Source organism: Aulostomus chinensis, chromosome 1 (assembly GCF_037954235.1).
Source record: "Aulostomus chinensis isolate RoL2024-O1b breed Wild chromosome 1, RoL_Achi_v1.0, whole genome shotgun sequence".
Lineage (NCBI taxonomy): Eukaryota > Metazoa > Chordata > Actinopteri > Syngnathiformes > Aulostomidae > Aulostomus > Aulostomus chinensis.
The window spans coordinates 56662893-56673084 of record NC_141320.1 but is presented as its reverse complement, the minus strand read 5'-3'; the positions used below and the strand labels follow the sequence as shown (position 1 = coordinate 56673084).

The following is a 10192-nucleotide window of genomic DNA, read 5'->3' as shown; positions in this document are numbered from 1 at the left end:
ATCTTGGAGTGAACTGGGCTTTAGCCTTCATGTGGGACCAGGTTGGACCGGTCTGAGGGTGAAGGTCTGACAAAGTGCAATCCAATTACATGACAACAACAGTGATCCAGAGACCCACCTACCCCCCCCCCCCCCCAACACCATCACACCCTTTCCCGCCTCAGTCGCCACCATGTGCCCCCTTACAAATGCCTGTCTAGAACCGGCCCTGCTGCAGCTCCACTTCCTGGGCTGAATGAGGGGCCCAGCAGGTCCCTGGGGGACTCACCTGCTCTGTCCAGCCTGACTCGGGGCTTCAGCACGGCATCGAGCAGCAACCTCTGCCGGCGGTTCTCCCGCTCGTACTCCGCCACGGTTTCCTCCAGCAGAGCCACGATCTGCTCCGCGGCCGCCGCCAGCCGCTCGGTGAGCAGCGCTCTCAGCCCCGGGACTCCAGCCGCTGAGTCTCCTTCTCCCAGCTGCAGCAGGAAGTCTTCGGCGGCGGCGAGGATCCGCTCCTGGACCGACACCCGCAGCAGCTGCGCGGCGCACATGTTGAGGTTCTACCGGCGCCACTCAGCCTTCAGGAGACAAAGACCGAGGCCGGGGGTTCACGGACGTCTCCTTCTTTCCTTGTTGTTTGAAAACGTCCCGCTTCTTCTTTTTCTTCTTCTTCTCCTTCCTATTCTTCTTCTTCGGTTGTCATCCAGCTTATTGGTGCATTACCGCCACCTTCTGTTCCGGAGTGTGGACCACACAGTAACTTCCAGTCTTCCTATCCTAACCAGATCTACTACAATATTCTACCATCATGTCTATCATTAAACTCCTCATCCCACTCCTGTGTCCCCTACTTCCTCCCTGTTCTTCTACCCCCCCCCTCCATCCATTCATTTCTCTCATGACCACCAGTCTCCCTCCAGAAAGCTCTCAGCACCCTAACCTGGGCTCTCACCCAGACTCAGGAATCTTTTTGGTGTAAACTCCTGCACCCCTGAGTCCTTCAGCTTCTTCCTCCTGACTCTCTCTGCTCCTCATCCCTTCTCCACCTCAGAAATCCCTGCTCCACCGACTCCTCCTCCTGACATCCCTCACACAAGCCTGTCTGGTGCTTCCCTATCAGTTTCAGTGGTTTATTTTGTGCTCTGACAAGTCAAGACTAAGGAGATGATTGTGGACATGAGGAGGGAGAGGAGACCTCAGCGGCCACTGCTCATCCAGGAGCTTGAAGAGGAGAGGGTGAGCAACTTCAAGTACCTGGGCGTCCACATCAGCGAGGACCTCACCTGGACACTAAACTCCACACAGCAGGTGAAGAAGGCACAACAGCGGCTGAACGTCCTGAGGAGGCTGAGGAAATCTGGCATGTCACCTAAAAGCCTCAGCAACTTCTGCAGCTGCATCGTTGAGAGCATCTGAGCAGCTGCATCACAGTGTGGTACGGCAGTGCTGCTGCTGTGGACCACAAACGCCTGCAGAGAGTGGTGGAGACTGCTGAGGAGACCACCAGGACTCCACTGCCCCCCCTGCAGAGAGTGGTGGAGACTGCTGAGGAGACCACCAGGACTCCACTGCCCCCCCTGCAGAGTGGTGGAGACTGCTGAGGAGACCACCAGGACTCCACTGCCCCCCCTGCAGAGTGGTGGAGACTGCTGAGGAGACCACCAGGACTCCACTGCCCCCCCTGCAGAGTGGTGGAGACTGCTGAGGAGACCACCAGGACTCCACTGCCCCCCCTGCAGAGTGGTGGAGACTGCTGAGGAGACCACCAGGACTCCACTGCCCACCCTGCAGAGAGTGGTGGAGACTGCTGAGGAGACCACCAGGACTCCACTGCCCGCCCTGCAGAGAGCCAATGAATCTTCTCACTTTGTAACACGTGACACCACATCAGTGCACACCAACAGTGATGCACACAATCCAGACCTGTTCTTTTCAGTCCAGGAGTTTGACAGTTTCCTATTTTCCTAGATTAAAAAAACAAACAAAATACAAACAGTTTTATTTGATTTTTTTTATTTGAAATTCAATGAACACAAAACATTTCATTGAGATCATCAATTTTCAGTGACAAAAAAAAAGGAAAAAAACATTCAGACACATTAAAACAGAGGTTACAAGAAAGAAAATTAACAAAAAACAAAACAGTTAACAGGAAAAAGGAGGCACATTAAAACAAAGGCTGCAATAACAAAAAAAACAAAAACATTTTAAATTCTTATGTATATATTTGACACACACACACACACCTGCAGACTAGAGTCAGGACCTCTTCCCGACCCCAAAGGGCAGGGAAGCAACCCTTTCGTCCACTGGGGTGAACCCCAATGTACAGGCAGAGTCTGGGGGCTATCAGAAAGCCCACCCCGACCCTCTCACCCTGAGCAAAGGAGAGTCCAACGCCTCTCAAGGACTTGGGTTCAGGAGCCGGAGCAATGTGTGGAGGTGAGGCCGACCATGTCTAGCCAGGAACGCTCCACCTCCTCCACCACCTCCAGCTCCAGCTCCTTACCCACCAGAGAGGTGACATTCCATGTCCCAAAAGCCAGCTTCCATCACCAGGGATCAGACCACCAAGGCCCCCACCTTGGTCTGCTGCCCTATCCACACTGCACCAGACTCTTCCGGGTCCTCCTGCAGGTGGTGGGCCCATGGGGGGAAGAGACCATATATGCAGCTCGGGCTGGGCACAGCCCCACCCCATGGGCAAGGGCATGGCCACCAGGAGCTCGCCCATGGGCCACTACCCTGGGGGGGGGGGGGGGGCCCTGTTAACCCTCAGGGCCAGGTACTCAGTCTCTTGGCCCTCTTCCTGTGGGTCTTTTGAACCATTCTTTGTCAGGCCCTTCACCAAGAACCAGTCTGCCTTGGGAGACCCTACCAGGGGCAAAATGCCCCCAACAGCACAGCCCAGATTTCTCTCAGGTGTCCAGTGTCTCTCTCTGTTCATCAGGTGGATATCTTTGTACACGTAGACCATCATCAGGTACACACACACCTCCATCATGTTCCTCAGGTATTTAGCTGGTGATCAGGTATTTGTCTAGAAAGATGATCACCAGGTGAAGATCTAGAAAGACATTCAACAAGTTTACATCTGGATGTAGAGATTTTTGGGACATTGGTCAACATGGTTTTTGGTCCAAGTCAGCAGATATCCCATGATGCTTTTGACTGAGTGTCTCCGCCTGGAGGATTTGGCGTCACCTTTGAGACCTTAAAAAAGAAGCATTTAGATCCGTCCCTGATGGTGGTCCACATTTCTATCTAGATATGTACCTGATGGTGGTCCACATTTCTTTCTAGATCCGTCCCTGATGGTGGTCCACATTTCTATCTAGATATGTACCCGATGGTGGTCCACATTTCTATCCAGATATGTACCCGATGGTGGTCCACATTTCTATCTAGACATGTACCTGATGGTGGTCCACATTTCTATCTAGATATGTACCTGATGGTGGTCCACATTTCTATCTAGATATGTACCCGATGGTGGTCCACATTTCTATCTAGATATGTACCCGATGGTGGTCCACATTTCTATCTAGATATGTACCCGATGGTGGTCCACATTTCTATCTAGATATGTACCCGATGGTGGTCCACATTTCTATCTAGATATGTACCCGATGGTGGTCCACATTTCTATCTAGATATGTACCTGATGAACACATCAAAGTGTGGAGGGATGTATTTAAACTGATTCAGACAGATGAAAACCTGTGGGGACGGTTATTTACCCCAAGAATCTCTGAACAGACACAAACCTAACGCATGTCTGCAAATATCGACATGTGGAACATGAACATCTAAGAACATGTGGATTTCTACCAGGTGAAGGGCTGAGGTTGGAAGAAAACCTGAGAGCAGCCAGACAGACAGTGGACGGGAGCTTTTTTCTAGGTATCAAGGTTATTTTCCCTCAAACAAACTCCCTTAAAAAACCAAAAACAAGCACAAAAAGAAAGAAAAAAACCATCTGGACCCATTAAAACAGAATAAAGTTACAATTGTTGATTAACAAAAAGGACAAAAACTATTTAAAACACAATCAATTGGATTTTTTTTTTAAAATTAGACAAGCATTTAAAAAGATGAAAAGAGGCTCCAGTCGTTCTCATGGTTCACCTCAGTGGTTCAGCCTCTCAGGCCAAACTGTCCTCGGCTCCTTCCAGCAGCCTGTGCAGCCCCTGGGGCCCCGGTGAGGACTTGGGGGGCCATCATCTTCAACTTATCCCAGCCAGGTGAAGAAGAGACGCACGGATTCCAAGGCTCACTGCTCTGCACGTCACTTCCCCGCCACTTGAGGAAGACCTCGGTGTACATGACATCTTCTTCAAAGAGGACATCAAAGACCGACAGGAGCAGCACTGCGGGGACGCAGCAACAGAGCAGCTTTTATCATGGACTGATTTAGGGGCTTTGGAGCCAAAACACAAGACTCATCCCACCCTCCAGGGAGGTCAGGAGGTCAACACTCACTTTTGGGGTGATGCATCTCTGCCATCAGCTGCTAGAGGGCCAAGAGGGCCTGAAGTTGTTTGGGTCCATCGGTCAGAAACCTCTTGAGAAGCCTGACTCTCTTAGTCAGCCGTCCTGCATCCAGACAGTTGCGGTGCTCGCCTGAAACTAGCAGATAAACTGGTGGAAAACTTCTGAGTATTCAATTCCATGTCAGCAGGGTCACGACCCAGAACCAAATGAGGACAGTCAAAAAAAACAAACAAAACACATGAGTCCCACGTACCGACGACGGCAGACCTGCACAGTCGTCAGCAAAGCTCTGAGGAACTCCACAGAAGCGGTCTGGCTTTCATCCAGGTTGGCTTGAAAAAGAGAGGAGGACAATCCAGGTTCACCATGATTGACCAACAGACCGATGTGGTCCCGTCACCCCACAACCAGAAAACACACACCTGCACCCAGTCCCAGATCTGCTTGTTGCTGGCCACGTCCCGCAGCAGCCTGTCCAGATGCTGCCTCATCTCTCTGGTGGTGAGGCTCTGAAAGACCATTAAAAACAGTTTCAAAATGCTCTTCAGCAACTCGCCGATTCAACAAACCGTCAACAACTGAAGTAATCAGAGCATGAACCCCAGACAGCCTGCTGACCTGCTTCCTGACACACTTGGTCAGGTCCCTGGATGAAGCAGCAGGGGACAGGTGGCCACGTCCACGCTTGACTGGAGGGAAAGAAAGACAATAAGGGGTTGAAGTTCAGTCCCGATCCTGTGAGATAGAGGCTTTAGCTGAAAGTTCCTACCTGTGACGTCGGCGCTACGACGCCCGTCCCTCCAGCTGGACACTCGGCGGGAGGGTCGCCAGCGGCCCCACGTGTCCCCTCGGCTCCTCGAATGGTCCCCTGCAGCAGGCTAGCAAAACAACATGAGATTTCAAGTCCAGTCACCAAGACTTCAGCCAGGACGGGCGGTGACAATGACTGGGACTTTACTGTTGGGATACTGTGTGCGGCGTCCTCTCCCTTTTGGGGCTCCTGCCTCTCATCATGAGGTGGGCTGCACCACCGATTTCCATTTTTGGAAGGGTTCCCCATGGCTCCTCCCCGTCTGCCTCCACCCTGTTGCTGCTGGATCTTGGAGCGGTCCCTCAAGGTCTCTCTCTCCTGCTCCTGGTGGATTGGACCAGTTCTCTTTGGCCCCTGGACCTCTTGAGGGGGAGTCAAGTTCACCTGCAGCACAGAGGAGGAGCAGGTTATTAACCATGTCATGTCTGTCCAAGCAGCCATGTTGGTTTTTCCTTTAACTTGTCACCCGTTGATATTTACTGCTAAACGGGTCAGCATCAACCTTTCTAGGGTGCACAACACCTCACTTGAATTATTAGAACAAACAAGAGCTGATCCACTGAGGGATGATCCCTTGATAGTGATTCACAGGGTTGTTTGGAGCTTCAGGAAACTAAGCCTTCATCATCACATCTCAACTTTTACCACCCAGTTAAATTAAAAGGATTCTCAATGCAGACGTTCACTTTCCTAAATGTTCTGCTGCTAATCTTCACAATTCACTCTCCAGGTCAAAGGACAGGAAAACCAAAAAACAAAGAGGTTCAAACTTTGAGTGGTGTATTATGTTAATGTTAAAAGCTATATAACAGGTGGCGTGTATTCCAGAGTTAGATTAGTGCAAGTTAACATAATTGTTCACATAGGTTAGATTAGCGCAGTTTAGCATAATTGTTCACATAGGTTAGATTAGCGCAGGTTAACATAATTGTTCACACAGGTTAGATTAGCGCAGGTTATCATAATTGTTCACACAGGTTAGATTAGCGCAGGTTAACATAATTGTTCACACAGGTTAGATTAGCGCAGGTTAACATAATTGTTCACACAGGTTAGATTAGCGCAGGTTAACATAATTGTTCACATAGGTTAGATTAGGGCAGGTTAACATAATTGTTCACATAGGTTAGATTAGCAAGGTTAACATAATTGTTCACATAGGTTAGATTAGGGCAGGTTAACATAATTGTTCACACAGGTTAGATTAGCACAGGTTAACATAACTGTTCACATAGGTTAGATTAGTGAGGTTAACATAATTGTTCACATAGGTTAGATTAGCGAGGTTAACATAATTGTTCACATAGGTAAGATTAGCGCAGGTTAACATAATTGTTCACATAGGTTAGATTAGCGAGGTTAACATAATTGTTCACACAGGTTAGATTAGGTCAGGTTAACATAATTGTTCACACAGGTTAGATTAGCGCAGGTTAACATAATTGTTCACATTGGTTAGATCAGCGCAGGTTAAAATAATTGTTCACATAGGTTAGATTAGGGCAGGTTAACATAATTGTTCACATAGGTTAGATTAGCGCAGGTTAGCATAATTGTTCACATAGGTTAGATTAGCGCAGGTTAACATAAGTGTTCACATAGGTTAGATTAACGCAGGTTAGCATAATTGTTCACATAGGTAAGATTAGCGCAGGTTAACATGATTGTTCAAATAGATTAGATTAGCGCAGGTTAGCATAATTGTTCACATAGGTTACATTAGCGCAGGTTAACATAAGTGTTCACATAGGTTAGATTAACGCAGGTTAGCATAATTGTTCACATAGGTTAGATTAGCACAGGTTAACATAATTGTTCACATAGGTTAGATTAGCGCAGGTGAACATAATTGTTCAAATAGATTAGATTAGCGCAGGTTAACATAATTGTTCACATAGGTTAGCTTAGCGCAGGTTAGCATAATTGTTCACATAGGTTAGATTAGCGCAGGTTAACATAATTGTTCACATGGGTTAGATTAGCGCAGGTTATCATAATTGTTCACATTGGTTAGATTAGCGCAGGTAAACATAATTGTTCACATAGGTTAGCTTAGCGCAGGTTAACATAATTGTTCACATAGGTTAGATTAGCGCAGGTTGAAATAATTGTTCATAGGTTAGATTAGCGAGGTTAACATAATTGTTCACACAGGTTATATTAGCACAGGTTAACATAATTGTTCATAGGTTACATTAGCGAGGTTAACATAATTGTTCACATAGGTTAGATTAGCGAGGTTAACATAATTGTTCACATAGGTTAGATTAGCGCAGGTTAACATAATTGTTCACATAGGTTAGATTAGCGCAGGTTAGCATAATTGTTCACATAGGTTAGATTAGCGAGGTTAACATAATTGTTCACATAGGTTAGATTAGCGCAGGTTAACATAATTGTTCACACAGGTTAGATTAGCGCAGGTTAGCATAATTGTTCACATAGATTAGATTAGCGCAGGTTAGCATAATTGTTCACATAGGTTAGATTAGCGCAGGTTAGCATAATTGTTCACATAGGTTAGATTAGCGCAGGTTAACATAATTGTTCACATAGGTTAGATTAGCGCAGGTTAACATAATTGTTCACATAGGTTAGCTTAGCGCAGGTTAACATAATTGTTCACATAGGTTAGATTAGCACAGGTTCACATAATTGTTCACATTGGTTAGATTAGCACAGGTTCACATAATTGTTCACATAGGTTAGATTAGCGCAGGTTAACATAATTGTTCACATAGGTTAGATTAGCGCAGGTTAACATAATTGTTCAAATAGATTAGATTAGCGCAGGTTAACATAATTGTTCACATAGGTTAGATTAGCGCAGGTTAACATAATTGTTCACATAGGTTAGATTAGCGCAGGTTAACATAATTGTTCACATAGGTTAGATTAGCGCAGGTTAACATAATTGTTCACATAGGTTAGATTAGCGCAGGTTAACATAATTGTTCACATAGGTTAGATTAGCACAGGTTAGCATAATTGTTCACATAGGTTACATTAGCGCATGGTAGCATAATTGTTCACATAGGTTAGCTTAGCGCAGGTTAGCATAATTGTTCACATAGGTTAGATTAGCGCAGGTTAACATAATTGTTCACATAGGTTAGATTAGCGCAGGTTAGCATAATTGTTCACATAGGTTAGATTAGCGCAGGTTAGCATAATTGTTCACATAGGTTAGATTAGCGCAGGTTAACATAATTGTTCACATAGGTTAGATTAGCGCAGGTTAACATAATTGTTCACATAGGTTAGATTAGCGCAGGTTAGCATAATTGTTCACATAGGTTAGATTAGCGCAGGTTAACATAATTGTTCACATAGGTTAGATTAGCGCAGGTTATCATAATTGTTCACATAGGTTAGCTTAGCGCAGGTTAGCATAACTTTAACTGACTAATAATCCTATATTTTCCCCCTGAAACCATGCAGTGTTTTCCTCCACCTTCATTTCATTGACAATTCTTGAACTTTAAGGTTGTTCGAATTGTTGCGTCACCTTCAAAGGTACAAGCTCCTACATTTGCGGTCGACTCACCTGGACGCGCTCTCCCGCCTTGTATCGGAGCAGAGACACATTCTGGTTGGTCCTCAGACGGAAATCAGTGCAGGAAAAAGCCATTAATGGTCCAAAATTAAGTGCAGACCGGTGCTGACGACAGTGTTTGGTTGTCACTGCCGCCAGCAACGGCCGACTGAGGAATGCTGCGTCACTTCCGGGTCTTATACTCTCGATTTCGAACGCAGACGCATCAAAGGAATGATGAGAATTAAAACATTTGAATGATACCCGCGGAGTGGGCGGGGCTTAACATCAAAGAGGCTCAGATTCTGAACAGCACCATCTGCTGGACGACTTTAAAAGTGCAACTTGAAACTCTGGACTCAACTCAATGTGTGGGAGATTTGAGAGCGTCTGCAAGTCAATGTTTACTTTGATATCCTCGCTTTATTGTGTGATTCTACTGATTCTACACTGAATTTAGTAGAATAACCACCTAAAGTGAGTAGATGGAACAATACAGCGAAATGAAGACAAATACATTTGAATGGACCGCTCAGCACCACAGTCCTGTCCTTTTGATACCATCATCAGAGACCGGCTCATTCAGGTTTGATGTGGGTTTTCCACACCTTCAGGAACATTTTTGAATCACCAAACATTCACTGAAACGTCTGTTTAGACAAGAGAACAAACCTAGAAACCTGGTCTCTTGCTGCCCTCTACTGGCGAGATACCCCAGGAGAGGAGAACATCAGAAATATTTGCTCAGGTTGTGTTTGCTTTGACATGATTGAGATTTATTGAACATCAATCAAAATTGCTGGTTTCAACCAGATCCCTATTGAAAATCCACCTTTTCTTCTCCCTCTGATGGCACTGCTTTTTTTCCAATTTATTGAGATCTTGACATGAAATTTGAAGTCAAAAGAAAACTTGTCTGACTTCAAATAAAATCCTCTTCTGAGTCGAGAACCTGTAGCGTTGCGCCTCTGTCCGGCTGGTGAAACTTTTATTACTTTTTGAGAACATAGAACTTGAAGAGAACAATGACAGCAAGGACCCAAACTCACAATGTCATTCCAAAAGGATCAAATCGTGGATCTTTTCTCTGGAACCTCAGAGTTCTCCAGACTGACACTGTTGAGATGTGCTCTCGTTTCATTTTGGTTGTTAAATATGTTGTGATTTTTTGGGTTTATTAATTTACCCCAGTTTGTTCATTCTGACGTCATACGTCACGTGACCCCAATCAGGAACTTGCCCACAGGTCTGCTGTGTCCCTCACCAATAAAACAGGTGAGCCCGTGCGTGCAGGTGTTCTCTCAGCATGGTACAAGTTGGTGGTGTGCAATGAGTGTCCTCCGTTTGACGTAAACCACTCTGCTAACAGG

The 10192-nt window shown here is 46.1% G+C and overlaps 1 protein-coding gene across 3 annotated transcripts; it reads right to left on the bottom strand.

The window, feature by feature from the left end:
* Positions 1-3594: 3594 nt before the first annotated feature.
* On the bottom strand, positions 3595-9023 carry LOC147272338 (uncharacterized). Of its 3 annotated transcripts, none has more exons than XM_086209998.1 (8): positions 8835-9023; positions 5435-5671; positions 5246-5354; positions 5095-5165; positions 4899-4985; positions 4730-4808; positions 4465-4623; positions 3595-4352 (listed from the first exon to the last, which is right to left on the bottom strand). In XM_086209998.1, the coding sequence occupies exons 1-6, from the start codon at positions 8916-8918 to the stop codon at positions 4755-4757; spliced, it is 642 nt and encodes a 213-aa protein (XP_086066124.1). In that variant the 5' UTR covers positions 8919-9023; the 3' UTR covers positions 3595-4352; positions 4465-4623; positions 4730-4754. The 3 variants fall into 3 exon arrangements, with proteins under 3 accessions (XP_086066124.1, XP_086066130.1, XP_086066123.1); XM_086210004.1 differs by having other exon boundaries at positions 4465-4605; XM_086209997.1 differs by having other exon boundaries at positions 3596-4352; positions 4465-4611; positions 8835-9019.
* Positions 9024-10192: the final 1169 nt, after the last annotated feature.